Raw genomic sequence first — 17,702 nt, forward strand, 5'->3', positions numbered from 1 at the left:
ATATATACAAAGTTATTCAAATAGGCATATCAAGTGTAACCAACAAGAGAGAAGGTGGAGGTGAAAAAATAAATAAATAAAGTTTAGAGTGCCTCTATGTGCAGAACCATACTTAGAATGTTGGTTGCCTGCACATAGTGATAGATAACCTAGTGAGGAAAGCACACAGTGAAAAGAAAAATGAGCCCAAAAGAGCCCGACGCGCGTTTCGGTGCTGGGATGCACCTTCGTCAGGGGCTAACTGGAGACTGCGTCTCGATCTCCTTTTAAGAGGGTTTAGGTCCCAGTGTCTCAAATTCTGTCCAATCAGAGGGTTGCTGTCATGCGCACTACGGGTCCCGGCCATCACGTGGTTATTATGCAAATAATGGTATTGAATGGGCTTGTATGAGCCGTTTTAACCGGCTCGGCGCTGGCAAACTTCGAGCACGTCCTTAAACCTCCGTAAACTAAGGGGGTAAGGACTGTTTGCGTACCGCCAGGGTACAAAGTATCGTGAGGATACGCCGTGGTAACGGCTTTAGTTAACTCATTACGTGCTGGGAAGAAGACTGAGCGGCTAATGTACACATTTTGGGGCTTAGCGTAGGTAGCGATCATGCCCTGTATTTGGCTCATGTCTATCCACAAATTGGGATATCCCTAGTTTGGTAGTAAGTTTAGGTATCCTGACCACGGAGAATTGGTAATTTAGGATAGTAGTAGGTTTGGGTATCCTGACCACGGAGAATTAATATTAGGGATGGAATCGAACATGGATGTTGGATAATAGGACAGAGGATCCATATACCCATAGAGACTTAATGTAGGAAAAAGGATCAATAAATAAATCGAAAAGGGAAAAAGAGAACTAAAAAAAGATACAGATTCTATATATACATATTAACATATTTACAAAAATGTACAGTTTGCATATAATGCTTAATGCAAAAATGAGGTAACGCTTGCTCGAATGTGTATGGCATTAATCAATTGTATTCTTGAGGGGAAAACCATCCCCAAATCATAATAATTGTGACTAGAGGGATGTGGTACACGCTATAAATCATAGAGACAGGTTATAGCTCTTTAATGAATAAAGAAACTAATGTTGTTTAGGTTGGTTTATATGAACGAAGTATAGGAGAATCCTTCATTAAGGCCAGAAGGGGAAAGGGTTTTTAATGTAAAAATCCAATAACTCTCTCTTTGGAGTAGTTTAGTATCTATATCACCCTTCCTCGGGCCTAATTTCATTTTTTCGATCCCATTAAACCTTATACCCTGGGCTGTGCCTCCATGTTTAAGTTTAAGATGTCTCGAAATGACAGTGTCTAAGTGTCTAGAGGGATTTACCGAATTTACGTGTTCAAGAATTCTTTTCTTGAACGGCCTAAAGGTCTTACCCACATACATGAGGCCACAGCTGCAGGTTAGGAGATAAATAAGACCTGTTGTTTGGCAATTAAAGAAGGTATTGACTTCATGTGTCTGTGTATTGGTGGAATTTGAAAATATTTTGGATTTCCTCCGAATATACCTGCATGCCTTACAGCGGCCACATTGAAATGTGCCTACTGCTGGTGTTCTTAGCCACGTGTTGTCTACTTTGGGTGATGAAAGATGACTAGGTACCAGTAGATCTTTTAGATTACGGCCTCTCCTGGCTGTGAGTGATACGCTTGGTGACAGGACTTCCCTAAGGTGCTGATCTTGGTAGATCAGTGGCCAGTATCTATTCAGAATGCCCTTGACTGGGTCCCAGCCTGCATCGAACGTGCCAATGCATCTAATCAGGTTTGGGGTCTTGTCCCTGAGAGGGTTGTCTTCTAGTAGGTCTTTACGCTCGGTCGTAAGTGCTCTTGAGTATGCCGCTTTAAGACATCTATTTGAGTATCCCTTGACCTTGAACTGCGATCTTAATAGCTTGGCTTTAATTTTAAATTCCTCAATGGTGGAACAATTTCTTCTAACGCGGAGATATTGTCCCACCGGGATTCCATATTTTAATGGTGTTGGATGGTGGCTTTGCCAGTTTAATAAATTGTTGGTCGCTGTGGGCTTCCTGAAAAGAGTGGTGGAGATATGTTTATTGTCACTTTCCATGATTTGTAAAGTCAAATCCAAAAAGTTAATTTTGTTATCTCCCACCTCATGAGTCAATTTCAGGTTTTGGTCATTCAAATTAAGAGCCTTGACGAAATCTTCAAACACCTCAGTTGGTCCTGTCCACACAATCAGTACGTCATCTATATAACGTTTCCAGAGACTGATATAGTCCTGATAGGCGGCAAATTTGGAACTAAATACTACATTCTGTTCCCACCACCCCAGGTGGAGGTTGGCGTATGATGGGGCACAAGTCGTCCCCATCGCAGTCCCTCTCACCTGGTGGTAGTGGGTGCCCTCAAAGAGGAAATAGTTATGTGTTAAAACGAATTGTAGTAATTGCAGCACAAACTGATTATGGTCATGGAGGGATATGTCCCGTGTTTGAAGGAACCATCTAATATTGTTGAGACCTATCTCGTGGGGTATAGAGCTGTATAAACCCTCTACGTCGAGACTACATAGTTTAGCCCCAATGGGTATTGTCAGGTCGTCCAGTATTTTCAAAATTTGCTTTGTATCCCTGACGTACGAGGGAAGTGCCCTAACCAGGCCATTCAAGATTTGTTCCACATACATACTGCAATTTTGGGTAAGATTGTTGTTCCCTGATACTATAGGCCTCCCTGTTAGTATTTTCTGTTGCTTATGTATCTTGGGCAGCGAGTAGAAGGTAGCGATGGTGGGTCTCTTGTTGAACATATACTTATATTCATCAATGCTAATCAGGTTGGTTTGGAATGCCTGATCCAGAATCTTTTTGAGCTCAAGTAGGAATCTGTTAGTGGGATCTGAGGGGAGTGCCACATAGGTGTCCTTATCTTCAAGTGTGATGTTCACCATTTGGACATACTTGTCCCTATCTAGTATTACTAGGTTCCCCCCTTTGTCCGAAGGCTTTATGATAATTGTCTCATTGGCCCTCAATTTAGCCAGTGCTCTGTTCTCTTGTGCCTTCAAGTTATTTGGATGGAACCCAGGCTCTGAGTTAATATCCATTGCTTCAATTTCTTTGCACGATAATTCGACAAATAGGTCAATGTATTTGTATTCAGGTATGTGTGGAGTGAACTTGCTTTTAGGTTTTAACTTGGTGAATGGAGCTACTTGAGTGTTAGATGGATCATTACAGCCAAGTAGTTCCACCAAATTGTCAAGTAGATTCATGTCCCTGGCTTCTAGACCCAATCTAAGTGCTTGCTTAGTTTTTTGAATGCAATGGTATTTGTGCAGAGCCAGCTTCCTGGCGAATAGGTGAATGTCCTTTGTCCACCCAAACTTGTCAAATTTGGGTGTAGGGACAAAGGACAAGCCCCTCCTGAGAAGCTGAGTTTCTGAAGTGGTGAGTTGATAGGAGGAAAGATTAATAATTTGATTCTCTGTAGTTAGTATGCTTTCCTCCGTTGGAAACCTCTTGTGGATTTGCTCCTCGTATTTCTCTGGGGTCTTGCTTCTTGGTTCGCCTTGGCTAAAAAATTGATTCCCTTTTTTAAGATACTTCTGGGATTCGGTTCAGGTAGGGTGGAGGCGTTATCTGAACCAAGTTCTGGGTCAGAGCCACTCGTATCGTATTCCGATGTGGAGAACTGATCGAATTCTACCCTCCTGCTCTGTTTGGACCTCTGGTATATATTGCCTGTTTGGAAGTCCTTTGTGTCTCGTAGAAATTTAGAGTGTTTCCTAGATTTAATTGAGGATTGAAATCTCTCTAATTGACTTTTTAATTTTATTTCAAGTTGTGCGAAATTACTCTCTGTCTTGAAAACCTCAATTTTCTCTATTTCGTCATCGACTTCTTTATTAATTTTGTCGAGTCTCTGTTTCTCGGATCTAGTTAAGATGTTCATAAACTTCCGGGAACAAGTGCTTGCTGCCTCTTCCCACTCCTTTATGAATTCTGTTCCTTCAATGTGGGGACCCGGGATATTCTGAACTCTAAGGCCCCTTGGTATTAGTTCTTTGCTCAAATATTTTTCGAGTGAAGCAACTTCCCAACCTGCTTTAATCTGTTGTTTGAACAGGTATGTAAGGTGGTTAAATGCAGCGTTAATGTTAGTGTATGTTACGCTCTCATTGAGGTGACCCTCTGAGAACACTGAGTCAATGTCCGTATACCAAGCATCCCTAGTAGCTTTATCGGATAGAAAACCGGCCATATCCGAGCAATGTTTAAAGGTGATGGGTACTAAAACCCGGATTAGACAGACAAAACGGAAGAATTGCCACTTATGAAAATAGGCCCAAAAAGATGGGACTATCTCACTGGTGGAAATACACCTTAATGGACACTCCAGACGATGTCCTGGGGCTTAACCCCTAAATATTGAAAGAACTGAAAAAATAAACAACAGGCTGGAAAAACCAGACTAGTTGAATATGTTACCTGATTAGATGCATTGGCACGTTCGATGCAGGCTGGGACCCAGTCAAGGGCATTCTGAATAGATACTGGCCACTGATCTACCAAGATCAGCACCTTAGGGAAGTCCTGTCACCAAGCGTATCACTCACAGCCAGGAGAGGCCGTAATCTAAAAGATCTACTGGTACCTAGTCATCTTTCATCACCCAAAGTAGACAACACGTGGCTAAGAACACCAGCAGTAGGCACATTTCAATGTGGCCGCTGTAAGGCATGCAGGTATATTCGGAGGAAATCCAAAATATTTTCAAATTCCACCAATACACAGACACATGAAGTCAATACCTTCTTTAATTGCCAAACAACAGGTCTTATTTATCTCCTAACCTGCAGCTGTGGCCTCATGTATGTGGGTAAGACCTTTAGGCCGTTCAAGAAAAGAATTCTTGAACACGTAAATTCGGTAAATCCCTCTAGACACTTAGACACTGTCATTTCGAGACATCTTAAACTTAAACATGGAGGCACAGCCCAGGGTATAAGGTTTAATGGGATCGAAAAAATGAAATTAGGCCCGAGGAAGGGTGATATAGATACTAAACTACTCCAAAGAGAGAGTTATTGGATTTTTACATTAAAAACCCTTTCCCCTTCTGGCCTTAATGAAGGATTCTCCTATACTTCGTTCATATAAACCAACCTAAACAACATTAGTTTCTTTATTCATTAAAGAGCTATAACCTGTCTCTATGATTTATAGCGTGTACCACATCCCTCTAGTCACAATTATTATGATTTGGGGATGGTTTTCCCCTCAAGAATACAATTGATTAATGCCATACACATTCGAGCAAGCGTTACCTCATTTTTGCATTAAGCATTATATGCAAACTGTACATTTTTGTAAATATGTTAATATGTATATATAGAATCTGTATCTTTTTTTAGTTCTCTTTTTCCCTTTTCGATTTATTTATTGATCCTTTTTCCTACATTAAGTCTCTATGGGTATATGGATCCTCTGTCCTATTATCCAACATCCATGTTCGATTCCATCCCTAATATTAATTCTCCGTGGTCAGGATACCCAAACCTACTACTATCCTAAATTACCAATTCTCCGTGGTCAGGATACCTAAACTTACTACCAAACTAGGGATATCCCAATTTGTGGATAGACATGAGCCAAATACAGGGCATGATCGCTACCTACGCTAAGCCCCAAAATGTGTACATTAGCCGCTCAGTCTTCTTCCCAGCACGTAATGAGTTAACTAAAGCCGTTACCACGGCGTATCCTCACGATACTTTGTACCCTGGCGGTACGCAAACAGTCCTTACCCCCTTAGTTTACGGAGGTTTAAGGACGTGCTCGAAGTTTGCCAGCGCCGAGCCGGTTAAAACGGCTCATACAAGCCCATTCAATACCATTATTTGCATAATAACCACGTGATGGCCGGGACCCGTAGTGCGCATGACAGCAACCCTCTGATTGGACAGAATTTGAGACACTGGGACCTAAACCCTCTTAAAAGGAGATCGAGACGCAGTCTCCAGTTAGCCCCTGACGAAGGTGCATCCCAGCACCGAAACGCGCGTCGGGCTCTTTTGGGCTCATTTTTCTTTTCACTGTGTGCTTTCCTCACTAGGTTATCTATCACTATGTGCAGGCAACCAACATTCTAAGTATGGTTCTGCACATAGAGGCACTCTAAACTTTATTTATTTATTTTTTCACCTCCACCTTCTCTCTTGTTGGTTACACTTGATATGCCTATTTGAATAACTTTGTATATATGTAAATTAGCTGCTAACTCGCAGTTTATTCCCTATATTTTGTGGAAGTCCAAGTATAGAGAGAGGTATATTTCCAGAGGTACCTGTTTGCCCTCTATAGTGGCTAAATACCTCACTCTGGATATTACCTATATATTATCCCCAACTTATCTGTTAGGGGGTATATAAAGATACCCAGCGTACTTGCATATCTTTTTTGCCCTCGCTAAATGGGCACAATTTCTATGCCTTAAGTTATAACTGTCTGGCTTTAGCTCTGATAAGCATATCATTAACCTCCACAGCGACAAATTGAGAGGGATATATGCATTTATCCTAGCTATCCTGTATATGCCGTTCCACTTAGTCGCTAGCTTGAACTTAGGACGGTTCAATCTGCAATTTTTACAGATTATTCAATACTCTAACCAGCTATAGCTCGGAGTAAGTTTTATAGGACCGAGTGTAACCTTATGCTAAATACCCACGTCAGTTGCATGACGTTTGACCTACTAATAGACCCACAAGCCACTAGTCTTGACACTGCACTTAGCTTTCAATAAAGTCATTAGACAGTAGCTAGCGTTGGGTCTAGTGGGATAGCGGTATCCATTAGAGAGACACATTTGGAGGTGAGCCACTAAGGCAAGACTGCACTTTGAATTAGATGTGATTCTATCTACTCTATTTGTTTTCTACGTTACTACTGTTTCAGTTTGTATAGCGATTATCATTATTTCCAGTAACATATTCAACTAGTCTGGTTTTTCCAGCCTGTTGTTTATTTTTTCAGTTCTTTCAATATTTAGGGGTTAAGCCCCAGGACATCGTCTGGAGTGTCCATTAAGGTGTATTTCCACCAGTGAGATAGTCCCATCTTTTTGGGCCTATTTTCATAAGTGGCAATTCTTCCGTTTTGTGTGATTTATATAAAACCTTAAAATAACAGTATTAATTCATTCATGCATTTTGGAAAATATTTTCAATGCAAAATTATAGTATGACTATATTACATTCATAGAAATAATTGTTAAGAAATTGACAGGGTTATGTGTCGTGACATAATTCCAACTAATTCAGATTTGTCATGGCATTTTGCATAACATTTTTTATAATCAAATCTGTCAATGCTATGCTTCCAACTTTGTGGGAACAGTTTGGGAAAGGCCTTTGTTGTATTCCAACATGACTGTGTCACAGTTCTCAAAGCAAGGTCCAAAAAGACATGGTTGGATTAGTTTGGTGTGGCAGACGTTTATTGGCCTGCACAGAGCACTGAACTCAACCTCATCCAACACTTTTGGGATGAACTGGAACAGAGATATCAGTAGCTGCTCTTACAAACACTCCACTGAATGAATGGGCAGAAATTCCCACAGAAACACTCCAAAATCTTGTGTAAAGCCTTCAAAGAAGAGTGGAGGCTGTTAGAGCTGCAAAGGGCAGACCAACTACATATTAAGGTCTATGTATTTAGAATTAGATGTCATAAAAGTCTCTGTTGGTGTAATGGTCAGGTGTCCCAATACATTTGTCCATACAGTGTTTTGTTTCTAATACATTATTTTAAAGTGCTCCTCTTTATTCTCATAGTTATGGTTTTATTATAATGGGGCCTTAGGAGCTGAAGACCTGAATGTAGACTCAGATCCATTAAAGGGACACTGTAGGCACCCATAAAACTTCAGCGCATTGAAGTGGTCTGAGTGCAAACTCCCATTACCCTTAACATGTAATTATTGCAGTTTTTATAAACTGCAATAATTACCTGCTAAGGTTAGCTCCTCCTCTGGTGGCTTTGTACCAGACAGCCACTAGAGGGATTTCCGTGTGGATAGGCGACTTTTGGTCGCCTAAACGATGCTGGACATCCTCACGCTATGCATGAGGACTTTCAGCGTCACCGGAACCCCCATTGGAAAGCATTGAATAATGCTTTCCTATGGGGAAATCCTAATGCAAGCGCGGCCACTGTCGCGCATGCCCATTAGGTCTCCCCGCCAACATCAGCCGGCAGGGAGGAGCATGGGCGGAGCTGAGCCAGCGCCAAGGTAAATCGGCACTGGACCAAGGTAAGTGATAGAAGGGGTTATTAACCCCTTCCGCACCCTGGGGAGAGGAAAGGGGTAGCTATTGTGTCAGGAAAAAAAAAAAAAGTTTGTTTTCCTGGCACTACAGTTTTCCTTTAACCCCTTAAGGACACATGACATGTCATGATTCCCTTTTATTCCAGACGTTTGGTCCTTAAGGGGTTAAGGAAAGCTGCCTATTCTATAAATTTTGATATTGTGTCCACGGCCATAAAATTTGGAAGCCGGGGAATTCATGGCTCAGAATAACCCAGATTTGTAGTGATTTTCTCTATACAAGAAAAAAATGTAATCATATGATAATTTCACATTCTCTGGATTAAATCCATTTCCTTATGCATTTAATAGGTTCTCCATAATGCCCATTGTTCACTATGACAAAACATTGTTTATTTTATTGCATACTACATAGTATAGCAGAGCTACTTATAAAGAAGGCTATTCTGGGCCAAGTTCTCAAAATACAGCAATCACAATGGAATCCAAAGCAACTATTTATAGAGACTGCTCCATATTTAAATGTTGCTTATTTCTTCTTTAAACCTAGCCCTTTATGCCTCAGGGAACGTCTGTGCTAAACCAGTCTATCATATGCATCCCATTTGAAGTACCTAGAGCAAGGGTGCCCAAAAGAAAGATCCCCAGATGTTGTAGAACTACAACTCACATGATGCTCTGGATGCCTTTGGTATACCTTTAGAATTGCAAAGAATCATAAAAACTGTAGTTTAAAAACATCTGGGGGGGGGGGGGGGGCGGAGCCAGCAGCCGCACTGACAAGACGTGTCTCTCAGGAGCTCCGTCCAAGCCGGGAGAAAAACGGCCTGTAAAAGCGGTTTATGCCCAATTTCCCCTTCCACATCAGCCCTACCGACCTCCTCAAACGATGGGGCGCAAAAGTAAAAAATACCGGCCGGAAAAACCACTAAACACCGCCGATATCGGCGAACTCTTGTGGAGGCCGCAATCGTCCCTGAGACCTGTCATGGCGCCGCTCTCCGACGCACCGTCCAGATCATCCAGTGAAGACTCACTATCCAACCTGGACATGATGGCGGAGACGCGGAATACAAGCAAGCCCAAGACACTAAGCAATCCGCCTGTCACGGAGGACCGGCTAAAAGCCCTCCTGGAAGACCTACGCCGACATATTGCGGCAGACATCAACTCCTTCAAAGAGGAAATACATGGGGTGTCGGTGAGATTACAAGACACTGAAATCAGCACAGCGGCACACGATACCCGCATTACCAGCCTAGAAGGTGAGCTGACTAAGATCAGGAACGAATTAGTCCACACCCAGCATCAAGTAGCAGCGATGGAGGATCGCAGGCGCTGGAATAATGTTAAAGTAAGGGGCCTGGCCGACAGTGTTACAACTGCAGAAATCCCCCATCTATTCAGAAGGCTAATATCCAGCCTATTCGCGCCAAAACAAGCTAAAGCCATGTTACTGGAGGGATGCTACAGATTACCGCAACCGCAAGTGAACTCCCAACAACACAGCAGGGATGTAATTGTGCGTTTTCAACATGGCCCAGACAAACAGGCCTTCCTATAAGCGGTCCGCAACACCACTCCTTACCAATTTGAGGGACACTCTTTATTGTTCTACTCGGACATATCCAGGGCCACGATGACGTGGCGAAGATCTCTGAGACCACTTACCACAGTGCTGGTACAGCACAAAAGACCCTACAGATGGGGAGCACAACGGAGCCTTATGATACCTCACGAGACTGGGACTCTTAAAGTTGCCGACATATCCGATATGGGCTCCGTCCTTCAACAACTGGGACTACCCCCTTGCGGAGACAGGGTCGCATCCACCACCCTCTAAGCCACAGCCACCAACATGGGACCCGGCTACTATCCGCCCCTTCATACCGGCTACCCGACGGAACGAAGCAGCCGCCATGGAGAAGACCTGACTGTAAAAGTTTTTTACCCAAGTTAATGTTTTATATATTGCACTGTCTCATTGTGCTGCACTGTTTCCCTGTTAATCTAATAATTAAGCTTGCAGCAAGCGCACGCAGATAGCTGGAGACACGTCTCACCAAACCCCTACCCGCTGGCTCCGGGGTATATGTACCCCTCTGTTTACCCCCCCACCCCTAACTTCGTCCTCAGCTCTTAGTATTAAGTTTACAGGGGTGCTCTGCCTCCTATGCCTTAACTGCACACGCTGCTGTCACGCACTAACCGAACGCAGGAGGCCCATAGCATTCACTGCCCCGAGATAACATTAAAACTCGCTGATAATCCTCCCAGACGGGCAGTCGTTATAGTTATAGTTACAAGTTAGATAATTTAGCTAAGTTGAATGGCTACTTTTCAAATAGCGGTCTCAGGGAAACCCTATATACCTTCCGTGCCTAATGCGCCTACACTCAAGATATTAGGCAGGTTGGCTATATACTGCTACTGAGTAAGCTCCTGAAACCGCTCCACATAATACCCTAGAGACGCACAACCTTTGGTATACAAGCTGGTCCGTGCGCTACTCTCAGCCTAGATTGAGCTAACCGGTTTTATTCTAATGCTAACTAATATATAACTATGTTTTGTTTTTTTTTTCAAAGTTTCTTCACATCAATACAAAAAAGGTGCATGTAACGTATTTGCCATGTTAATGTTATATTATGTATGCTGAAACACTTGCATTCGCTGTCGTGGCAATGCAGGATGCCTGTACACAAAAAGCACAACAAAAATAAAGAATTACAAAAAAAAAAAAAACATCTGGGGATCTACCTTTTGGGCACCCCTGGCCTAGAGTTTTAATGTTTAAACTTGCAGTACATATGGAAAAGCTCTACTATACTCTATTAATATTCTATTCTGCAGACTCCGAATGAAAGAGAGAGAGAGCAATACCACAGACAGTGAGTGACAGTGAAACTTGCCAAGGACAAAGATTCTGCAGTGAAAGATCAGCCAAAGAGGAAGACAGCAGAGCAGAATAGTGAAATAAAACAAGAATGGCAAACTTGCACCAATCATATAAATAGCCACATGATAAGCGCAATGACTGAGTAAAAGGTGAAAACTATAAAATCAGCCAATTAAAACAGCAGAGGTATATAACCGATACTCACTGTGAAAAGGTGAGGCTGGCTGAAGTCACTGTCTATGAAAGCTATTGTCCGGTCATATGCTGACAGCTCTTCACCCTGCATCAATTCCCTGCAAAAATAGCACATTGCAAGCTGTCAATGTAAAATCCCAACATATTAGAGCCGGTTATTGCAGTGTATTGGCAGACAGGGACAATTAGCTAGAGATTGATATTAATGTCACTCAGACATTGACAGGATGCAGCATATCAGTTTGTATAGCACAGATGACGCTTACAGTCAATCAGGATCCAGCTACAGTTGAACTGACGTCAATGACCAAAAGCTGCACAAAAACAAGATAAATGCAACAACTGACTGCTTAAAAATACAAATGCAATAGGACACAGCACTGTTCACATTAAGTCCAAATGCACTTGTTATTCCATTAAAGAAAACCAACTCTTCAAAGATTATGAAAGTCCCAGTTTAGAGTTACAATGTGAGTTGTACACACTATGCGGAGTGATGACACAATCTTGTATTACTTCTTTTTGCAAATTGCTTGCGGAACTATTGCTACCTGCACCCTCTATGAAGGTATACACTGCATAACTTAAAACAAAATATCCCAAAATACAGAAGATATATAGATATGGTTCTAAAGTGAATTTATGTCCAGGCTTTGTTGTATCATTGAATATGTGGCTTACCTGATGAATTGTAAAGCTAAATCCATATTTTTTTTGTAATTTTTTCCTCCAACTTCCTGCAGGTGAAGAGCAATAAAGGCTGGACGGTGATGCTGTATGGTCTCAAAAAAAAAAAAAGTAAAATACAATGGGGCGAGTTTAATTAAAGTATTTGAATTTTTGGCCATTAATCCATTTGTGATGATTAAATGGTTTTAAAAATAGTCTAAAGTTTTCTTTAGCTATATTCTGCCATTTTTAACAGAAATATTTATTTAAAAAAGCAAAAAAAAAAAAAAAAAGAATTGAGGAAAAAAAGAGAATTGAAGCAATAGAAATTCTGGAGAAGATTAATTGAGGCAAAGATGAATAAATTTGGATTATTGCATGAATCCACAAATTATGGTTAGCAAGTAAAATTAGTAATGAATAAAAATACACTCAACAGCCTGAAGAAACTGTGCAAAACTGCAACTTTGATAGATCTCCCCTAATAATTTGCTGTGACTGCTTTTAAATCTTATATTCTCTCTCTCTTTGTAGATAACATAACATAGAAAAACTACATGCATGCTGCCCCTGAACACTGATAGTTTTCATTTCAATACCTTATACAGTTCCTGGATCCAGCCCTGCTGAAGTTGTCCGGGCTGCTGGAAAAGAATAATACATTATCATGACAGAACATTTTAAAAAAAAGCTTCTAACATAAAAAAATGATTGGTGTCAATGTCCCTGTTTTCTGGTCTCCTTACACCCATTGACTATGTAACAGAAGTCGCTGGCTGTCGATATCCTATTCGAAATGGAAATAAAATACCTGCACCAATATATAGTGGTTGAATAAAATGAAGTTACCGTATATACTCGAGTATAAGCCGACCCGAATATAAGCCGAGGCCCCTAATTTTATCCCAAAAAACTGGAAAAACTTATTGTCTCGAGTATAAGACTAGGGTGGGAAATGCAGCAGCTACTGGTAAATTTCTAAATAAAATTAGATCCCAAAAAAATTCTATTGGAATGGAAAATGATTAGGTAAACTAGAAAAATGGTCAGAGTTGTGGCAACTGACATTTAACGTGGATAAGTGCAAGATAATGCATCTTGGACATAAAAACCCAAGGGCAGAGTACATAATATTTGATAGAGTCCTAACCTCAACATCTGAGGAAAGGGATTTAGGGGTGATTATTTCAGATGACTTAAAGGTTGGAAGACAATGTAATAGAGCAGCAGGAAATGCTAGCAGAATGCTTGGTTGTATAGGGAGAGGTATTAGCAGTAGAAAGAGGGAAGTGCTCATGCCATTGTACAGAACACTGGTGAGACCTCACTTGGAGTACTGTACACAGTACTGGAGACCCTATCTTCAGAAGGATATTGATATCTTAGAGAGAGTTCAAAGAAGGGCTACTAAACTGGTTCATGGATTGCAGGATAAAACTTACCAGGAAAGGTTAAAGGATCTTAACATGTATAGCATGGAGGAAAGACGAGACAGGGGGGATATGATAGAAACATTTAAATACATAAAGGGAATCAACACAGTAAAGGAGGAGACTATATTTAAAAGAAGAAAAACTACCACAACAAGAGGACATAGTCTTAAATTAGAGGGACAAAGGTTTAAAAATAATATCAGGAAGTATTACTTTACTGAGAGGGTAGTGGATGCATGGAATAGCCTTCCAGCTGAAGTGGTAGAGGTTAACACAGTAAAGGAGTTTAAGCATGCGTGGGATAGGCATAAGGCTATCCTAACTATAAGATAAGGCCAGGGACTAATGAAAGTATTTAGAAAACTGGGCAGACTAGATGGGCCGAATGGTACTTATCTGCCGTCACATTCTATGTTTCTATGTTTCTATTAATTGAATATTTATTTACAGTGTGTGTATATAATGAATGCAGTGTGTGTGTATGAGTGCAGTGTGTGTGTGTGTTTGAGTGCAGTGTGTGTAAGAGTGCAGTGAGTGTGTGTGTGTGTGTGTGTATATGAGTGCAGAATGTGTGTGTGTGGGTGATGCAGAGTGTGTTTGTGTATGTGATGCAGAGCGTTGGTGGGGGGTGGGCATTTTTTTTTTGTCCATAACATTATTATTTTAATTTTTTTAAATTATTTTATTATTATTATTTTTATTTTTTTTATATTATTATTTTAACATGAATGTATATATATTATATTACAAGCTGACTGAGGAAGCCGTTTTACCGGCGAAACGCGTTTTAGCTTTTAAAGTGGACTCAACATTTTTATTGGAAACCACTAATACTTATAATATATTTGTTCTTATCTGTTTTTTATTTTCTAGAAAGTATTTCATATTGATTATTTATACATTGTAATAAATTCATCCATTTTTTACTACCAACTGTATCCAGCACCAGTGATTCCAGGGAAGGGGTAGTGTCACCCCACAAATTGACACTAGGTCTGCATACTTAGAGCCAGTTACCAAAAGGCTCTAAACAAGGTGAGCATTTTAATCTCATTTTTTAAACTCACAAAAACTACAAAGGATGCTACACTTAGCTCGATGATTCTGTGTCTTTTATATACCGTGTGGAGAGGAGAATACACCATCCAACTTGGAGAGAGGGGTCGTGTGATCTACATTTAAAGACACAGACGTGCACAAGTTTAGAGCCTAATTCACTTGAAAAGGCTCTAAAAAATGTGAGTGTAGACATAATTGTGAACTCACTCAATTTTTAACCACAGTGTTTAATATACTGCACAATTATTTGTATATATTCTTGTTTTCTTTTGTATATTCACTACATTGGAGAACATAAAGGGTACCTGTCTTTGAACCACAGGTAATTTACTGTAATCTTACACCAAAAACAGCGCTGCACTCTTAAAGGTAGAGGACCCAAGGGGTGGCAACACCAATTGGGCCTGAAACCTTTTTTGTATCTTGGTGATTATCTTTGTATGGTGGGTTTCTGAGGAGTACCCACAGAGTGTTTTCAGCAGCTAGAACGCACTGTTTATACCTATTACTCAGCGCCATATATTCCACACCTATTGTATAAAAATCCAAATTTTTTTTTTTTTGTCCATAACATTATTATTTTAATTTTTTTAAATTATTTTATTATTATTATTTTTATTTTTTTTATATTATTATTTTAACATGAATGTATATATATATTATATTTTAATATTATTTTTATTTTATTATTTAAATTTGTATTTATATTTTTTCGTCCCCCCTCCCTGCTTGTTAACTGGCCAGGGAGGGGGGCTCTCACTCCCTGGTGGTCCAGTGACATTGGCAGTTCAGTGGAGGGGGCTGGCAGGAAGAGTTTTCTTACCTTTCCTGCAGCTCCTGTCAGCTCCCTTCTCTCACCTCCGACTGCAAGTCTCACGGTGTGAGTGCCGCGCGGAGCTCTGACCCCGCGGCTCTCGCGAGACTTGCAGTGGGAGCTGACCGGACGTGAGAGAAGGGAACTGACAGGAGCTGCAGGAAAGGTAAGAAAATGCTCTCTGAATGAGCATCGGTAGCACTCATGTCTTGCTATGTGAGTAAAGTTGCTGTTTATATTACATGCAACCTCTAAATAGCTATGTTTAGACTCTAAACATAGCTATTTAGAGGTTGCATGTAATATAAACTTTAGAGTATTTGTATGGTATGGCATTTGTATGGCTGGAATGTAAAAGATTAGCCATCACTGATCTAAATTTTGTAACTTCCTATATATACTATTGCATACATTTGTTCCTCATTTACCAATATGCAGAGTCACAAACAGCAAGAACAACACAATACACAGATCTCCATCCATGATTATGCAGGGGGTGGGGGAGAGAATAACATGTGAAGGAGATGCTACTAACAGTCGAGGTTTTTAATGGTAGATCTAATTTGTCATAAGAGTTCTTATTAACAGAGGAATATTTAGCTTTTAAGTTAACTAGATGCGCCTGGGGCAGGATAGATAAATATATACAGATGATTTCATTCATTCATTCATTCAAGGAAAGGATGGACTGCAAGTGGGAAGGATGTGGTTAATGGAGCAAAGCCCAACTGATGTGTGACTGGGAGGGATCACACTGGGTAGATGTTGCATTTGTTTAGAATAAAAAAAAAAATCTGCAAATGTTTGCTATTTGACTATGTCCCTGGTAGCTGGTGAATGCAAAACAGTTTAGGGAAAGGAGAAGGGTAATTTGTGTTAAAGGTGGAAATTCCAGAGTAAATCAGTAAAGAGGTATGGGTGAGAGGCTACAGGGTATAGAAAGAGGGGACTACCTGAAGAATGGATGGTGTTAAAAAATATACAGACATTTTCTAAATTTAACTCACATGGTCTGAGAGAGATCCAATGTTTGCAGTAACCAGCAGCACTCCTAAATCCTCCATTGCTTAGTAATAGAGACACAGTCAGTCAATATATGGCACATAAACCTAGTAAAAGAGAACAACGTGTATTATATTTGGCAATGTCACTAAAAGACAGAAATAAAATAGGCATGCACAAATGCATATAGTATGAACATAGCAATCTGAAGACACATGACGGCACACACACACACACACACACACACACACAATGTGGGACACAGGATCTAAAGCCACAAGCAGAAATATACAAATCAAAGTCAACGATGGACACAGAGAATGAGCTACACACAAAACTATACTCACTGGAAAACCAAGTTACATAAAAGGCAAAGTTACAGGAAGAAGGAAATACACAAGAGAATACTGGGCAAAAACCTAATGACAGCATGAATTAGACACAGTCGAAAAGTAACAGAAATAGCAAATTCAGCCAAACCGTCCAAACAGAAAGAGATACAATGACAATGGGACATGGAACTCATGCAGATACAAAGAATGAGAAAGAAGTCTGGCTACATAGCACACACACACACACATAAACAGACTGTGGGCACACATGTCGGGCAGAGAGTATTAGTAACCAGGGCAGTGCAGACAGAAAGGGAGCACAAGGAGTGAAACAGGAACAGACACAAGGACTACAAGAAGGACAGAGACATACAAATCCCTCACCAAAAAATGATAACGTACAGGACAACACACAGGTACTGAAGGAATGGTCACTATGTGGGCATTTCCACTCATCTGTCTGAGTTAGTCTATTCCAGTTACTGGGAAACCCCGTGAGCATTTACCTCTGTCCTCCTCCTGTCAGTCCATTGATCTCCCTTCTTCTTGTCCCAGGTATCGTTTAGTCTCTGCTCCTCCCTCTCTCTCACCTGTTGTCGGCCTTTTGCCTGCCTCTAAGGCCTCAGACACATCCCTTTCATTCACAGCAAGGGCCTGCCCCTCCCTACTTCACAATGCATTCTCTCTGCATTGCCTTGTAATCTTTAGGATGAGCCCTATCACCAAGGAATGTGAATAACTTAATGTTCTGTACATTTAACAAAATAAACAATCTGTGTCATGACTGCAACTCTCAGACCTAATGCTGTGGGTTTTCTTGTGTAATTTCCACAGCAGCTCATATCTGACAGAAAAGTTATAGATTAGTGGTCAGCAACGTTTTTATGCATGACGGCCAGATGAAATGTCTGCAAATGGATGGAGGGCCACCTTCATCTATATAGATAAAAAAGAAGATACTGATGAATGGCTTCCTAATTTGGTATC

General features: G+C 40.7%; 1 protein-coding gene across 2 annotated transcripts in view; it reads right to left on the bottom strand.

Annotated features, from left to right (window-relative positions):
• Positions 1-17,374, bottom strand: part of LOC134602951 (inositol polyphosphate-5-phosphatase A-like) — a 57,697-nt gene extending 40,323 nt beyond the window's left edge. The window contains exons 1-5 of one of the 2 annotated variants that reach the window (XM_063448457.1): positions 17,222-17,374; positions 16,389-16,490; positions 12,675-12,716; positions 12,088-12,188; positions 11,417-11,504 (exon numbers count right to left, since the gene is read on the bottom strand). In XM_063448457.1, the coding sequence (XP_063304527.1) occupies positions 11,417-11,504; positions 12,088-12,188; positions 12,675-12,716; positions 16,389-16,445 (288 nt within the window). In that variant the 5' untranslated portion in view covers positions 16,446-16,490; positions 17,222-17,374. Of the gene's footprint in view, positions 1-11,416; positions 11,505-12,087; positions 12,189-12,674; positions 12,720-16,388; positions 16,491-17,221 lie in introns of both variants that reach the window. The other variant, XM_063448456.1, reaches the window with a different exon arrangement.
• Between the last annotated feature and the right edge of the window lie 328 nt (positions 17,375-17,702).

This window comes from Pelobates fuscus, chromosome 3 (assembly GCF_036172605.1).
Source record: "Pelobates fuscus isolate aPelFus1 chromosome 3, aPelFus1.pri, whole genome shotgun sequence".
NCBI lineage: Eukaryota > Metazoa > Chordata > Amphibia > Anura > Pelobatidae > Pelobates > Pelobates fuscus.